This window comes from Triplophysa rosa, linkage group LG22 (genome assembly GCF_024868665.1).
Source record: "Triplophysa rosa linkage group LG22, Trosa_1v2, whole genome shotgun sequence".
In the NCBI taxonomy this organism is placed as follows: domain Eukaryota; kingdom Metazoa; phylum Chordata; class Actinopteri; order Cypriniformes; family Nemacheilidae; genus Triplophysa; species Triplophysa rosa.
Window position 1 is genome coordinate 6,965,455 of NC_079911.1, and position 18,126 is coordinate 6,983,580.

At 36.5% G+C, this 18,126-nt stretch overlaps 1 protein-coding gene across 2 annotated transcripts in view; it reads left to right on the forward strand.

The window, feature by feature from the left end:
• Positions 1 to 17,949, forward strand: part of csgalnact1a (chondroitin sulfate N-acetylgalactosaminyltransferase 1a) — a 31,042-nt gene extending 13,093 nt beyond the window's left edge. Inside the window, exons 4-8 of one of the 2 annotated variants that reach the window (XM_057321572.1) lie at positions 2,261 to 2,362; positions 11,605 to 11,783; positions 12,953 to 13,046; positions 13,261 to 13,342; positions 15,056 to 15,168. In XM_057321572.1, the coding sequence (XP_057177555.1) occupies positions 2,261 to 2,362; positions 11,605 to 11,783; positions 12,953 to 13,046; positions 13,261 to 13,309 (424 nt within the window). In that variant the 3' untranslated portion in view covers positions 13,310 to 13,342; positions 15,056 to 15,168. Of the gene's footprint in view, positions 1 to 2,260; positions 2,363 to 11,604; positions 11,784 to 12,952; positions 13,047 to 13,260; positions 13,343 to 15,055 lie in introns of both variants that reach the window. The other variant, XM_057321571.1, reaches the window with a different exon arrangement.
• Positions 17,950 to 18,126: the final 177 nt, after the last annotated feature.

Genomic DNA, 18,126 nt, shown 5'->3' on the forward strand with positions numbered 1-18,126 from the left:
TTCAGAATTAATGACACAAAGCCTGATTTTTATTAAAAGTGATGCATTAGATTAAGAATTATCTAACATAAAATAAATTTAACATTTAAACATAAATTAGTATTATTATATATAACTATTTTTAAGCACCTAAAACAATAATATTTAGCTGTGCCTATATTTGTAATGAAAGTAACTGCATGTTTAGGAATTTAATTATGTTTAGAGACATGCCAAATTTTGGTAACAGACAAATATGCAATGCAAGTATTAAGTGTTTAAGAACCATGGCCTAATGGTTTGCAAATATCCTCTTTGCAAATTTTCTGCAAGTATATTATCTGTTCATTTTTTAAGCATTTCTGTTAACACTAAAAGACTTAAAATACAGGTGAAACAGCTATAAACAATATTTCATATTAATACAATATATTGTGCCGTGTTTTACAGACTTTTGTTACAAAAACAATACAGACAACTGGGAAAAGTTCATATCAATCTCAAAATTGTGTTATTTTTTACTCACCCACATGACGTTCAACATGTTTTAAGACCTCCCGGCATCTTCGGAACACAAATAAAGATATTTTAGGTGACATCCGAGAGATTTCCAGGCCTCCTCATAGACATCATGGTTATAGTTGTTGTCAAGGTCCAGAAAAGTACTTAAGACATTGTTAAATTGGTCCATCCGCTCATAGCGGCTCAATTTAATTTTTTTAAGTGACGACAATACTTTGTGTGAAAAACAAACCAAAATAACGACTTTAACCAATATACTCTCCTCTGTCTTGTCAGTCTATGGTGCATGCTCACGAGAGCACTTCGACGCATGCGCATTCGGTTGGGCATTCGGCAAGTCTTCCTCAATTTTGAAATCATCAGACATTTTGCGGAAATCAACTTATATACAGCATGCGTCTGCTTGTAAACACAGAGTTGCGCTTCCGGGTTGTCAGTCAGAACGCCGGCGTCTGCCCCCACCGAATGCGCATGCGTCAAATTGCTCTCGTGAACGCGCACCATAGACTGACTTTTCCTTAAATCTTCTTTACATATTCTGTTATCTCTCCGTAAAACCAATATCCCCCAAAATCCCCCCAAAAGACCCTCCAACGAAAAGCAACATACTCACTGGCATTGTTTAATGTCTAGTTGACGGGTCATGTCTGGGATTCACTGAGCAGAATTCCCAATGTCTCTTAAGAATCAAAAAGTATTGGAGATGAAACACAAATCATGCTCTTTATCATTGGGCATACTGTGCGTGCTACGGATCTGAAACTTCACAGTAGATCTTCAGTCTTTGTGTGTTACATTCACTCTGTGTCATCTGAGGTGATGTTGGCTTGCAATAGTGTCATCATCAGCGTACACTTCTCTCAAAGCTCAGATTCAGTAGTTCTGTTTAAAAACGTTGACGCCTCATTGTAATGAAGCGCATGTGTACTGTACGATGCTGCCTTAGGTTTTAACTTGTATCTTATAAGGCAACATGATTACGCAACATATAATTTGTAACGGCTTTAATGTTTTTGAAAGTCCTTTCATGAGCTAACTTACTGTGTAGGTGATTAGTTTTAAATCAGACTATATACTGTTTGCTCTACTCATAATGCTTTGCAAGTTTTGCTGTCGTAATGCTAAATATAAGGTTCTACATTCCCGGTTACTTATTATTTACAAATTGCTGGGCGGTATATATCGCGGTTCACGCTAATTATATGTGTCTAAATCGATTCGATGTTTTATGCACAGCTCTTCCGTGAACTACGGCTCTTTGATCAGTAGGAAGTACTGCTCGAGCTAAAATCACTACGAGATTGAGTCATTTATAACGTGTATTTGAAAAAGCAACACTCATCAAACATTATCACTATAAATATACTTTATTATCATGAAAATACCTTAAAAGGTTTGAAGAACAGCGATAGAATATCACCACAGGCATCTCCTGGAACTAATCGTTCTTCTTCTGTTTCTCATATTTTGAGTTTCTGCGCAAGAGCGTCCTCCGGCTTTCGGATGTGGCGGCATTTAACCGTAAGTCATTGAGAAACTGAGAGCATAAGAATCGCACGGTATATCGTCCAGCCGCAAATCTTTTGGGATAATACATTCATTGTGCAATGCACGAATTTTGTCCTCTCTGGTTTCCTTGTAGACAGTTTTAAGTCAACAAAAATAGTTCACAAATGTCCCTGTTGTGTTGGTGCAGCTGGATATGAGTGCTGACCTCAGTGTTTGTGTTTATGTGTCTGTATACTGTGTGCGTCCACAGGGAGGTGTGTGTGAAGCAGGACGGGCGGGTGCACCTTACCGTGGTTTACTTTGGAAAGGACCAGATAAATGAAGTCAAGGGAACTTTGGAGAACACATCGAGGTACAGTATCTTTGTGTGTGTGTTTCTGCACAAATTTGTGTGTCTGCAAAATGGAGCAGTAAGAGCTAAGAGATGGGGTTGAGGTTAGCGCTGTGAAATTTACAGGAAGACAGCAGAACTAGATAGGTGACTTAACTTCCTTCCAGTAATTAACTTCCTTCCCCCGTTGCATTGTGGGTATTGTTTGAAATGTGTGGTCTTTAGATTCACAAGATCAAGGGAGACATGTGATTCATTAACAGGCTCAGCCTCTGCTATCTGAACGTCTGGAAACACTTTGATGCATCAATAATTCCTTTTATTTATAAATCAAGCCGATGCTTGAAAGTTCATGAATACATTAAAATGCAGAACTGGTCTATTAATAAAAGATGATAGTGAGCAATAACTGGGATCCAAAGGGTCAGTACTCTGTTTTCCAACTTCTTCAATTTCTAATGAACAAAATCTGTGTTTAATTTAATTTAATTTAATTTAATTTAATTACCCTTAAAGTGATAGTTCACATAAAATGAATCTATTCACTCTAGTGTCATTTCAAACCTGTATGACTTTCTTCTGCAGAACACAAAATATTTTGAAGAATGTTTATAACCAAACAACATTGGCCCCATTGACTTTCATTGTATGGAAAAAATCACTGAGACATTTCTCAAAATATCTGTGTTTCCAGAAGAAAGAGTCATACAGTTTTTGAACCACGTGGGATGAAAAAATTATGATAGAATCTTTATTTTTGGTTTAACTATCCCTTTTGCGAGAATAGCTGGCTGTACATTGTCCCACTTATTACCTGGCTGCTTGCCACATGAGTAAATATTGCTCACAAAATTGATACGAATAAAATGATTTTTAGTATTTTATTAAATATTTTATTAGCTTATACATTACATTATATTATATTTTATGTTATATTATTAACTGCCCGGACCTACTCATATCAATACAAACTGGAGGTCAGAGAATCTGTATTATTGGACTCTGTTGGTGATATTATGACTCCAGTGACTTTGACCTCCAGTCAGTGTGAAAATAGCAGGTCAGTACGGATGGATGCAGCTCAGAGGCAGATGAAATCAATGGAGCAGTAGATTGCCTGGACGTCAGCCAGACTCATGCCAGAGTGAGAGCTCACTGCATTGCAGTGGATATCAGATAGGCCTGTTTGTCAACTGGCAGGAATAAAATGCCTTTTCCTTTATGCAGAAACATTAAAATGCATTCAGAACCTTTATTTGCAGATCTGTGTGTTGCTTGACCAGGTTGTTCCCACACAGAGGTGTTTCTGTGCCGTGTTGAGCAGGAGAACAGCTTTTTGAGGGGATTTCTTTGACAAAGAGAGAAGCAATCGCTTTATACTTTTGTGGAAGGGGAGGGCTGATAATCACAGCCGTTCTTGTTGCTTCTGTGGGAATTCATTCATTGGCTTCTCTGCGGTACAGAAATCAAGGGAGCTTAGTTCCTTTCTGTACTTCAGTCTAAGTGCATTCTCCACAATTTCCTGATTATTCATTCCTTCGGAAAGTCTAGAGGTAATTGTTTGTAATTCCCAGCAGTCCTGAAAGTTTGTGGATTTCCTAAAAACATTTAAACTTAGGCAACTGCCTCCATAGTTCTGTCTGACTGAAGTTTGAGTTGTTTAGCACTTTGCAGCTTGGAAACCCAGTTTTTGCATTCAGACTGATGAATATCACTTCAGATATCACTTTAGCCATCGTCATGGTTACGCAGACCCTTTATCTCTCTTTCATGACTCTCAAAACTGTGTGTGGTTATTTGTTGCAACAAAACTCTCCTGCTGCTGCACCACTATTGAAAGTCTGACCACAAATGGGTTAAAAGTAATGTTATTCTATTTTGACAACTATTAATGTTTCTGAATTTCATTTGGAAGAGAATGCATTAGCATGTTATGGGTTTGATTCCTCAGTCGCTTTAGATAAGAGCGTTTGCCAAATGCATAATTGTAATTTTTTGCAGCTGAAAATGAACATTCTAAAAGGAAACAGTATCTGTGTATTATATAACACGTGTATAATTTTCGCTTAAATTTTTACTGTTTCTTTATGAAGTTTAACATGCTGAATATGAAAATCACATTATTCTTTTATTACCATCGACGGTACTCACAAAAAATATTCTCACACATTTATACATTTTAATATTATTACTCGTACGCAGAAATGACAAGGTACTGGCATAACACTGAGCTCAAAACAACAGTTTAACATAACAGTTACTAAAAATGAGTCGTCCAGAACTTCAGAAGTGTACATTTGATCGTTTTTGTCTTATACTGTAACTAATACTGTCCTCACAAACCAAGTTCCAGATGTTACGATTTTGTTATCGTATTTTTGCTCTCTTTTGTTTGATTTCACGATGTTTAATTCATTAATACGTTTCCTCCTACGCAACTCCGCCCAGGGATTCCCCAGGGTCCTAGAGCACGAAGGCTCAGTAGCATACTAATTTTAAAGAAAACAACGCTTCTATTTTCTTGACATACTAAAAAATGTCAAATTAAATTTGTATATTTAGAATGATGGATATGGAATGCACTGCATGTTGCTTGTTTGCCTTGCTCAAAAGCATGATGTATGTAAGTCTACATATCATAATAATAAGGAACTTCTAACCACAGCTCTAGACCTAGTTCCAGCCACACAACTTTGCGATGCTGCTTGCGATTGATCGTTTTGGGAAACACTTGAATCGTTGAACTACAGAACTTGCGACCATAGTTGGTCGCAACTAGCTATGCTTTTGGGAAACGCACGCCTGTCTGAGACCTCGATTAACTGGCTCAGGTGTGTTTTGGAGCTTAACTCTGTAGGACACCGGCCCTCCAGGACCAAGTTCGGGGACCCCTGAACACAGTTTGCCTGTTAATAAGCTCAGTAATTAGCTTAATAAGCGTAATAATTACCCAGACAGAGGCTGTGCATGCGCTGTGTATCAGACGATCTTGCGGTTAGAACTGACAACAGAAACAAAATATGTAAACAAATGGCTTTATTGGGCAACAAGCAGTATTAAAATACAGATTGTTCAGAGAGTAGAATCTAAAGTTGCAACTTAAAACTACATAATGGCGTCATGAATATGTTAATTAGCATGTGACGTCATACAGGGCCGGAGCCCCCTTTGGATATATATAGGCCTTTGGATATACGTTCTTCCAGGATTTGCCTGTTACATCAAATAACCTCTTTGACTTCCAATAGAACCAGTTAATTTATACATCATTATATTTTCAGTTAGCTGACCAAACATTTATTAAGATGTCAACTGGTCAGCCGAGTGCTAATCTCTTAATAGCCACAAAATGTTCCCATCAACAAAGCCTGTATTTAAATCTATTATCTCTTGATGGATTGCTCGCTTTGGTGTTTAGACACTGCATGTAGCTGTAATTAACTTTAAGAATATCTGCCAGTCAATATGAAATTAGACACCTAAGAAGTCGTCCCGTGTTAGCAGATTTCCCATCATCCGGCACTTTCCTAAGTCTCATGACATTACATTATATGATGCTACATACACGAAGCGCAGCCTTCCGTTTTTCGCTGTGTAACATGTAAAGATCAGCTGCCCGAGTCCTCAGTCCTAAAGTAGGTGGATGTGGCATCATTATCTGTTTGCAGGGAGAAGTGAATCGATACACATGAATAATTTGTGCTCATTTGAGATGGGAATGAGTGTGGGTAACGCTGCATTAGCTCCAGGACAGCTGGTTGAATATTGATGTTCTGCACATACTCATCATAATATAACCACCATTAAATTCCAGACAGAAACATAATGTGCTGTTTTATCACATGTTTTTGTTCTATTAAATGGTTCATAGGAGGTTTATATTGCTTTCATTGTTATTGTTATGGAAGCTGTAAATTCCAGAGCTTGTTTGGTTTTTGAAACCACTGCTCCAGGGTCAGTGAAGCTAGAGCTTGAAATATTCACATTTTTATAAATGGCATTGATGAATTGATAATATCGCTGCTGTCCTTTTGAAACCTTATGTTTCCTTTTTTTTTTCAAATGTAGATCATTATTATTAGTCGCCCTTTATGTTTGATACTGGGTTTTGCAAATATCTAAGAAGTAAAAGGTATTGAAAGGTGCTTGTCAACTATGACAACACAATTTTTAATCATTTAAAAAGTAGCCTACAGAGTTTTACTATTTCCCGAAGAACAGTAAATTTAGACACCCGAGGTTTTGGAAGGACAGCGATTATATGTTAAAAATTGTGTGTTAGGAGAGAGGTTTTTAAACTGGAGTCCGAGGACCCCAAGGTGGCAGCAAAGGAGTGACAGAGAGTGTAAAAGTCTAGAAAATAACTGATTATAAATAATATGCCATTACAAACAAATAAATAAATAATATATACAGTATAAAATAAATATAAATAAATAAATGAATTAATAAATAAGATTCAAATACATAAATATATTAAATAGATTCAATTTAATTAAATTAAATAATAAAAATTATTAATATTAAAAAAGTTACATTCCTTTTAAATAAACGCATAAGTAAAAATAATACATTCAGCAGTACATTACTATAATGAAAAAATATATAATAATATATAGAAACTATTTTTTGTTTATAATATACATTTTTCAGTGTATAAATCGGGTGTAGATGCCTTTTTAAATTTTAGGATGGGGTCCCATGATGATACCTGGGGGTCTGTGCCATGTAAAAGATTAAAAACCTGTGTGTTAGGACATTTTAGATGGTCATTACTAATAAAAAATGCTCATTAATCAGTCTCATAAAGTTTTGCTTTAAATCTACTGTTTATGCATCAACGGTAGGCTCATTAGCCTGGTATAAAAACATTGGAAGTCTAATACAGTGATAGTGGTGTTTGATATTTCACATTGGCCCAAAGCTAAAGATAAATGAAAAATGCAATGACTCAACTGATGGAATGGAGGTTATCCTAGGCGCCTCCCAGCCACTGAAAACAAACCATTATCACACACGCAAAAAAATAGTTTTTTCCACGGTGGCAAATTAACATGTACAAGCCAGCGCACTGGAACGTTTCAGGCTTTACTCCAAATCAAATAAAACCCTGTTTGCTTATTTGTAACTGTTTTCAATTTTCTCAGACAAGCCACAAATGTGACCTCTTATGTTGATAAATTACTGGTGTAGAGGGTTTTTATTCAATGTGAAACAACTGTTCTGTGCATGCTATTAATAAGAGAGAATGCATATATTTTGGCGTATATTTTGCATTGGTCTAATAAAATCCCCATACAGCTACAGTATTTTGTAAGTGTGTGTGTTCCACAAACTCAAAACCAATTGAGTTACAGCATGGGAAACCGCATGTTCTTGTCTTGTGTTGCTGTTGCTGTTGCTTCTATTGATGTGTACCATTTTTAATGACTTTCTGTGTCCTTATTACAAATTAAATAACACTGAAGTCAATTTAAACTGAGGTAAATTAGGTTTAGCAGAGCAGCAAAGCATGAAAGACCTGTGACCTTTTTCTTTTAAATGGGCTATAAACAATATTCCATCTCAACCACCCTGAACACAAAGCCAACTCGATAGAAAAGAGCAAAAACACTCAGCAACCACATAGAAGACCATACAATTACAACATTTTCAAATCTAGATTATTTTCAAACCTTTCCATTCTTCCAAAAAATTTAATGTGTGAATTGGCTCTTTTGTAAACAGGTGTGGTTAACACCTTAGTGCCAAATGATTTATGATTCGGTAAGTTTCTCCTATAATAGCAGGTATTATCTGCACCTTGTCTGTCTGCTTTCTACATCCTCTCGGCTCAAGCCCAGGACATGAGCTTTAATCATCTCTATATGTATGAGTCTGGCGGATTGTATTCACAGTCACACACACACACCCAGCCCTGTCTGCGGATGTCAGTTATTCCCTCTATCCATGAGGATTGATGCTGGTCACGCTATGAAATAATTATGAAATAAATGAAATAATGAAAAAAACAGACGGCAAAACATATAACATGTCCCTGCTGAGAAAGTGTAATCAGGCAAACATTAGTGAAATGTCAGTCATGAGATTTCCTTTGTGTGACAGCTGTGCTATAACTTTATCATCATATGCATAACCCCAAAATACACCAAAGACAGATCACTACAAAGCTTTTTTTTATTAAGAAACAAGTGATTAGCATTGTAGCCTGTTATTCATAATTATCATCTTTCCCATATGTTTTTGGCTTCCAGCAGGTTAAGGTAGTTTATGATGAAGCGGTGCAGACAAATGAGAGGGGGCAGACAGTGAGGGGAAGCACATGGAACTGCTTGGAAAATGTTAACCGTTAAAGTGGTACTTCAGCCATGAATCAAAATGTCCCCATGTTTTACTCACCCTCAAGGCATCTTAAGGGAATATGACTTTCTTCTTGAAGAATAATGCAGTCGGAGTTATAATACCACGTATCCTTTTCCTTCCAAGCGGTAGAATGGGAGTGGATGGGGGCAGTTTTTTGAAGCTCCAAAAAGTGCATCCATCGATCAGAGAATGGCTCGACACGGCTCCGTGGTCTTAACAAAGGTCTTCTGAAGCTAATCGATTCGTTTTTTTAAGAGAAATATCCATATTGACAGCGCTATTAACGATAATGTCTAACATCCGGCAAATGACGCAGTCAGTATGAAAATAGCAGGTCAGTACGGATGGACGACACACAGCATTTTTCGTTTTCAGCCAATAGGACACCGCCTCCTCTGGGCGTGAGCTTTCGTCACCATCATTTAGCGGAAAAACAAGCCTCTCGTTCGCCTGCAGCTGAGGGATTCCGGATGTTAGACATTATCGTTAATAGCACTGTCAAATAATAAATTATTACATTCATATTTTATTATTTAATTTTTTTATTAATTTTTATATACAGCTGCAATCCTTAATTTATTTGGGTAAAATAACGCAAAATGTAGTTATTGGGCAAGTACATAAAAATTAGTGTTGAAAACTGTCGGCCTACCTTCCCCTGATTTGAAACGGTAAGCTTATAATATTGATTGATATTTTGAGCTGTACGATTTTGTGGGAAATTTAACATCGGTTGACTTCAACCCATATGAAGATAAATACATAATGCAACCTGCAATTTCTTTTTCCAAACAGTTGGCGACAGAGATGCAAAAGTTAAAAATTGCAGTTTCAATTTTTTTTTGCATTATGCGCAAAAAATATTACAAATATATCCATTTTGGCTTGGTTTCATACACTTTTAATTAAGTTTTAACAGTTAATTTAAATAATTTAGCTGCTGAATCACATCCTATTACACAAAGCTGTATAGGCTATATAAAGAAAAGACCAAAAGCTGCAAATCCTTAAAAAATTGATTTAATTGTTTTTATATTATTTCATTAAAGCGGTCCTAACACACACGGTTTCTGCCAATCTCATATTAATCTTAGGTACCTATAGAGTAGTATTGCATACTTCATATCGTCGAAGAGTATTTAGTTTGATCACATTTATAAAAGATAGATACAGCTGTACTAGGGCTGTCACGATAAACCGACGATAAATATCACGTGATTTATGCACAGCTTTTGAGTGAAGTATGGCTGCTGCATCCGAAAGCCAGAGGGCGCTCTCGTGCTGAAATTCCAAATATGCACTGCAGAAGAAGAACATTACACATTCTAGAATCTAGGAAATGCCTATGGACATCTTTTTATCACGGTTACTCAAGCCTCATCAGGTATTTTTATGATAATAAAGTATATTTATAATGATCATGTTTGACGGGTGTTGCTTTTTCAAAGCACATTATAAGCGACTCAAACTCGCACTGCTTTTAGATAGAGCAGCATTTCCTACTGATCCCAGAGCCGTGCTTTACGGACAAGCTACGCATTAAAAATAATCGACACATTGCATATCGCAGCCAGCTTGATTTCAATAGGATTTAGTGGTATCGCGATAAATTATCGTGCAGCCCTAAGCTGTACAATTTTTTCCGAAAGCATACGCCGCGTGCGGGGGGGAGGGGTAGGCTGAACTAAAGCACATGTGCACCCATTGCCAACAAAACACAAACATCAGTTTCACTCACTGCATGCAGTTCATGTCCTGCATCTTTTAGCCCTGGGACGGCTCCATATATCAGTTTTAAATGATCTCCAAATCCAGCATTATATCCACCGTTTATATAACATTTATCACCCAAATGCAGTGAACAAACCAACACCTGAACTTCGCGAACGTATGCTCTCTCTCTCTCTCCTGCACACAACTGAAAGTGACGTCTGCGCATGCTCGTTGTCCTGCTCTCCTTGCTGCCGCGTGGGCGTGCCGCGTGCTTTTCTGGGAGAATTGTCCAATAAGGGACTAAGAAAAATTGTTACGAAACAGTTTTATATGTTCGGAAAAAACTTTCCGAAACCTGTCCGATCGCTGGGGGAGTGTATCGAGCACAGAAATACTACAAAATACACCCGACTCGTTTTTTGACAAGTTGACCATGTTAAGCATGAGAAGACAGCACGTTTAACATTGTAAAGAAGTCAGAATGCATGACACACCGTTGCACCACCCCTTTAACTCCCTGTCGTCATATCATTCCAACACATTGTTTCTTTGTTGTGAAGTCCATGGTATCTGCCTCTGTACTGCCATCTTGTTACTCTTAACTAGATTAGGAGACCTCTTCAGCTCTCTTAAATCATTTAGGAGCTGAGACCTAATCTTAACACTTATGAACCTTTATGAATCACTCTTATTCTTAAGTGTAAGAATAAGAGTAAAGTTGTGTCTTTTTTTTTTATTTTGACACACTTGAGAGTAAAATTTTACTCTGAGTGGCTTTATACATACGGGCCTAGGTTGTCTGTTCCTAATATGACCTGAATATGATTTTTACAATCACTGTTATGCATTACACACAATTTCTTCATGAAATTCACTGTAAACACAGTCGGTTTTCATACATAAGTTGTTATAATAACCACTGTTAAACAAAATACTTCCATAAAATAAAAGAGACCTGCAGCAACAGTTTAAAAGTAGAAAACCGCAAACTTGGCAACCCTGATGTGCCTGGTACATTGTGCTGTTGCGCTCATTGTAAGCGACAGGCTCGAATTTACATCCCCCAAAGTTTCGCTAAAATGTTCACTGCTGTCTGACAAAAGACCAAAAAATTTGAATGATTCGTTTTTGTTTTCCACCTGTGGTGACTAGTACATATTGTAATTTTCTTGTGTGTGGTTTTGCAGGGAGCTGAACTTCCGTAACTTCACGCTGATTCAGCTGAATGAGGAGTTTTCTAGAGGTCGAGGTCTGGACGTGGGAGCCCGAGCTTGGAAGGGAGGCAATGTCCTGCTCTTCTTCTGTGATGTGGACATCTTCTTCACAGCCGACTTCCTAAACACATGTCGTCTGAATGCCAAACCTGGTGAGGGAAACCAGAAAAACCTTCGGAGAACGTTCTCTAAACGCTACTTTCTTGCCGTAACGTTAAATCTAACTTAACCAACAATTTATGCCATTGCTAAACGTTTTAAAAACATTATAAAATGTTAATATAAAAACATTATGCTTACATCCTCAGTGAAATGTTCAAAACATTCAGAAAGAATGCTTTCATAACATTTGTTAGTAAAACGTTCCTACAACGTATTTTGTTAGTTGGGCTAATTATGCAACCATAAACATGGAGAAGACAAGTCATAAAAAGTATATTTATATGCATAACTATAACTTTATTCACTATTATGGGATTTTATTTCTTCCACAAAGGATACAGTATATGGTGCCTAAAATAAAAAAGCTTAAAATTTTACCAAAGATGACCTATCTTAGAAAGAAGCACGAATGTTGCATTAAAGAGTACATAACTAGGGATTTTCATAGTTTTTAAAAGTAAAAAGTAAACATTTTAAAAGTAGATAAACCTACTTTGGTTTATGGAGTGCCCAACAAGTTTATGTACTTAGAAGGTGTAAAAACACTATTATTTTGTAATAATATGGGCAGTTATTCTTACCTTACTTCTTGACTGACTCTCAAATGATTCGTTCCGCGATTCATCTGTCTAATCCCCTCCTTTCCGCTAGCCTAGTCTGACGTGATTGGTCAGATGGTCTAGTCTGCTTTGATTGGTCTACCGCGAATGAAGCTCACGAGCTACAGTGTTTGGATAAGAAGAGTGACGTTTTCGCGGGCAGTTCTAGCAAAACGTAGGCGGGGACTATATGTAGTGACGTAAATCCGCGGCGGTTCGCGAATCGGACTAGGGACGACTCGTTTGCGTGATTCAGAGTCGACTCCCTTTTTTCCAAGCCAATAACTTTGTTATTCATCCACCTTCGGATTTACAACTTGGCAGACTGCTTACTTTCAAACATGGCAACATTACACACTGAAATGTAATTTTCATGACCTACATGTTATGTACTCTTTAAAATACCAAGACATGTACCCAAAGGTTTTAGAAAAGAAGTGTGCGAGAAAAGTGATAAAGTGTTTCAAACAGGAATGTATAGTAGTGTTTAAATGAAGAATTGTAATACACTTCGCTTACACTGAACTGTTTTATATCAGGCTTGTTTTACTCTGTCATAGGAAAGAAAGTGTTTTACCCAGTTCTCTTCAGTCAGTACAATCCAGCTGTAATCTACGGCAGCCACATTCCCCCTGTGGAACAGCAGCTGGTAATGCAAGTCATTTTCACAAAGAGATTAAAATGGTTCATCAAGTTTGATGTGATTATTTGCTGTATTGTGATGCAAACGCAGTCATTACAAACACTTGCCATTGATGTTCTGAACGTGTACAGATCCTGATAAAGTGAGCTGATATCACTTCAGACATAAGGTCGATTAGAAAGGACATCTGTTGTGTTTAAACCCTTTTGTGTATTTTTCTTGCAGATTATTAAGAAAGACACTGGCTTTTGGAGGGACTTTGGCTTTGGGATGACCTGTCAATACAGATCAGACTTTATCAATATAGGTAAACTTTCTTTAAAGCGGCTGTGACGGTTTCATTTACACGCTTGATCAAATGAATGTACATTATGAGATCTAAGCATTGTTTTAGAGTGTAACTTCATAATGTGTGTGTTTACTCTGACATGCAAGGACAGCTACATTTGATAAAAAATAAAAACACTTCAAATTCATTTTGCAGCATGCTGAAAAAATAGCATGAATCATAAAAACACACCTAGTTTCTACCTGTGAGAATCAGACAGTTCCCATGACTTAATCTGATTCCTGTCTGGACATGTATAACAACAGTTGATACAACAACAAGGGCAGATGTTGATTCTACAGGAGTGTTTAGTAAATGATGCATTCCAGAAATACATGCAAGGAAATTGTTACAATGAATTTACAGAATAAACAAACAGACGAATATACAGAAACTGCACACTATATATATATATATATATATATATATATTAGACCACCTGTCATTATAAAGAGAAAACACAAATATTTTAGGAATCTCAAAAACTTGTTTAAAACATTTTTTTTGTTCAAATTTTCTGTAGATTTTAAATTCGCCTGTAAAATTTTATTTAAATAGTATTTAATATTTTAGTTAGAATTAGACCACCACCCGATGTACCAAAGCTGCCCTAAACTAACAGTATTAGTGTTTACCAAAATAATTCTTTATGAAAATAAAGCACTTTATTATTTGTTTATTTAGATATACTTTTTATTCAATAGAAAAGCAAGTTTTAATGGTAAAGATTACGCATGATTAACTTTTGAAAGAAGTTGAAAGTGCCAGCTCAAATTCTGGAATAAAAAGGTGAATAAAGAATATTTAGTTGTTTTAGTGTATTATTTAACTAATTTAACTATAAAATTTTGAGTTTTATGTTTTTGAGATTCCTAAAATATTTGTGTTTTCTCTTTATAATGACATAATGAAATAATTTTGTTAAAGGGGTCATATGGCGTGAATATGTGTTTTTCTGTGTCTTTGGTGTGTTATAAGTTGCCCATGCATGTATTAGACACGTGAAATTGCAAAAATTAAAGTGTCGGAACAAAAGATGCATTCTATCTGAAAGCGTAACCACACTGTAACCACCCCCCCACAAATCTACGTCAGTTCGTGGTATGATTTGACTAAGACCCGCCCACATGTACACGCAAGTAAGGTGGGCGTACCTGTCAGCACAATTGTTTTGGAACCTGATGTTCCAAATATGGTAAGAGGCGTTACATTTCTGTCACACGCTTGCAGTATTCCACCAATCACTACGCACTGGTTAACTGGCCAATCATAGCACACCTCGCTTTTCAGAGCCATGAGCTTTGTTAAAAATCTGCCCGTTTCAGAGAGGCGGGGCAAAGAGGAGATACAAACATGCACGGTATGTGGAAAATACAGCGTTTTTGAACCTTAAATTGTGTATACACATTGCAAAAGCAAACGATAATATTCGTTTTAGTCGTGTCATATGACCCCTTTAAGCAGGTCTCAAAGAAATTTCCATGTCGGTAGCTGTTTCAGTCTTTGAAACAAGCTGTTTTAATAAGATTTTAAATTTTTGATAACTATTATTTTAATAATTATTTTAATTTCCCTGAGAAAGGCTGGAACACTATAAGCTTCACACCTCTACTGCTCCAGGCTTGATTCACCATGCACCGTTCTGTGAAAATTTGTGCTTTAGACCCTTTTGAATATCTCCTGTTCCTGCAGGTGGTTTTGATGTGGACATTAAAGGCTGGGGCGGTGAGGACGTCCACCTGTACAGGAAATACCTCCACAGTAATCTACTGGTAGTGCGCGCACCATCGCGCGGCCTCTTCCATCTGTGGCACGAGAAGAGATGTGCCGATGAGTTGCCTCCAGACCAGTACAAGATGTGCATGCAGTCGAAAGCAATGAACGAGGCCTCGCATGGACAGCTCGGCATGCTGCTGTTCCGGCATGAGATCGAGGCGCACCTCCGAAGACAGAAACAGCGAAGCGGAGCCAAAAAAGCTTGAAGCATGTTACCTCTTATGTTTTGTAAAAATGTAAACTCACAGTTACAGGAAGAGTTCACCCTGAAAACCAACTTTTGGCATGGTTAACTCACTGTATTCCAAACCAATGAGTAACTTTTTCACAAGCTGTAAATTTCCTGGGCACGGTTTTCCATGTGATGAACGCATAGTTCTTGAAAAAAGAACTTAATTATCATTATTGATTCACTCTGGTGTCATTCAAAACCTGTATATGACTTTTTCGTCTGTGGAACACAAAAGGAGATATTTTGAGAAATGTCTCAGTGGTTTTGTATCCATATGATGGATGTCAATGGGGACCGCGATTTTTCAAAATGTGTATTGCAGAGGAAAGAACGTTATACAGGTTTGAAGGTGTAAATAATGAAAGAATTTTTATCTCTGGGTGAAATGTCCCTTTAAATAAAATAAAAAAATTCCAAGCACAAAGCATTGGGTGGCTTTAGAAGACTTGGATTGTAGTGCACAATCACCAACATTTTGACACTTTTATTGCCCTTTAAATCGTTTTTGGACTTGACATCCCCATTCACTTTCATTCATTCAGAAATAGTGCAAATGCACCTTAAAATAAAAACGTGCCTTTTGTGATCCATGGGAGAACACGAGTAATGCAGGTTTGCTCTAAGGATAAATAATGAGTAAATAATAACAGGATTTTCATTTTGGGTGAACTGTCCCTTTAAATCATACTTTTAGTATGACTGCACAAACGCACACACACATGCAAACCCAAACACTGAGATAACTCAGAGACGCCACAGGAACAGAGCAACAGACTAGACATTCCCTGTAGACAACATAGTCAAGCGTGGGCGTCAGAATATGACCTTCAAGTCTGCACAGTGTCTTTTGAGTGTTATTAAATGATTATCCAGATACAGCACATGATGTAGTCTCTAATGCACATGTGCACTTCAGAGAGAAATCTCACATTGTCAGCAGGTTTAATGCTGATAATCTATGATACATTACCGTTATGTGATACTGAATGTAAGACACAACTGGTATAAATGGAATGTAGGAGAGACTTGAGACGACGTGTAACTGTTTCAAACATTAATTTCAATTTACCTAAACATTATTTTATTGTAATAATTTACACATGCTATACCTCCCTTTTTCTTTTAAAGAATTGTAACAAAATATTTAAATTTACTACAGTTAAAGCAAATAAAATTGGAAACAATTTGGCAACAAATGCAGAAATCATAGGCAAAACCAGACTATGTGTGTGTGTCACGCTCATTATTGTATTGTTTACACATTTAGTTTGTTAAGTGTAACAAAACTCTCTGGTCTCGTCCTACCTCAGCCTAAAATAGCGTTTTTTTTCTTGGGTGCAAATACACTATCAAACAAAATAAGAATGTATTTTTTCCATTTATATCATGTTGGTATGTCTTATGCTTAATGCGTTTATACAGTAGCAGGAAAACATGTCCTGGGCGTTTTTGGTCAAATAACATTAAATATGGGGTTTATACTGTACTTTCGGGGTGGAAAGTGCAAAGAGTCAAAGCAAGATATATATAGAAAATGCCTGATTGCTTATTGTCATGTAGCCTAATAGTTGGTATATAGGCCTAACTTGTTAAATATTATTTATAGATCAGTGAGAAATACTAAAGGGCGTCAAGTGTGTATTTAGATGTGACAAACTGATCTAACAGTTAATGTGACGAGTGGTTCGAAGAACTACAATTTCCCCATTTTGATTTGTTGATGATATGGTGCCACCTAGTGGTTACATTTATTATTACAAACATTTGTGACCGAATGGTCTTGCAGGGACAGTGAACTTCATTATACAGTAATAATAATAATATACAGTATTACTATAATACAACACAACATAATTCAGTTTATAACTGGTTGATAAGCGTTGATTCTACATTTTAAATTAGATTTTTAAACAGCCAATAACATATAATGTTTGATTTATTTTGTATAAACATTTTGAATGACAAAGATGCGTACTTGTAGGAGAGGTTTATTTGGACTACACTTGTAAACACTCATATGTTCATAACTTACACTCCAAATGAAACTTTTATGACGACCAAACTCTTTAAGTGTTTTTTGAAGTTCTGCTACAAGCCTGCTGTCAGATAAATCAAGCACACACTGTTTTTCACACTAGATCAATGTAGAATACTTGTAGAAATAATTATTTATTGGGGTACACCTTAAGTATGACCTTTTTCACGCCTCAAACGTCAAAAGGATCTGTCTATTCATATTCCAATTAAATATTTTCAGGCAATGATTTATTGTACATTTTAAGAATTTTGAGGACGAACAAAATAAAGTGAAACAAAAGTATGACACTGGTGTTCGTAAATCTGTTTATCTCGAGTGTTTAAACTGAACCAGCTTGTTTTGTCCAGCATTCACCTGTAGATGGCAGTATTTCATCATTATTTTGTGAGGCCGCAAACACTCATTACGTCATGATGTGTATTGCGAATTAAAATCTGTAACAACCCACTCATAACGATACAAAAGGAACAGATTTAATCTTTTTTCTCTCTCAATCATTTAAATGTCTGTAATTGGTCTGTAAATAAATGAATGAAATGCTTTCCAAACAAAAGTGTCAAAACAGTAATTGTATCAGTAGTTAAACATAATGAGGTCAAGAAGTTTGTCCTCCAGCCACTAATAAACAGTAGCCTATCAACAAGTCCATCAACAACAACAACAAAAGCTTATTCGGTTGGACTGTGCATTGTAAACAATAATAATAATAAGCATGTC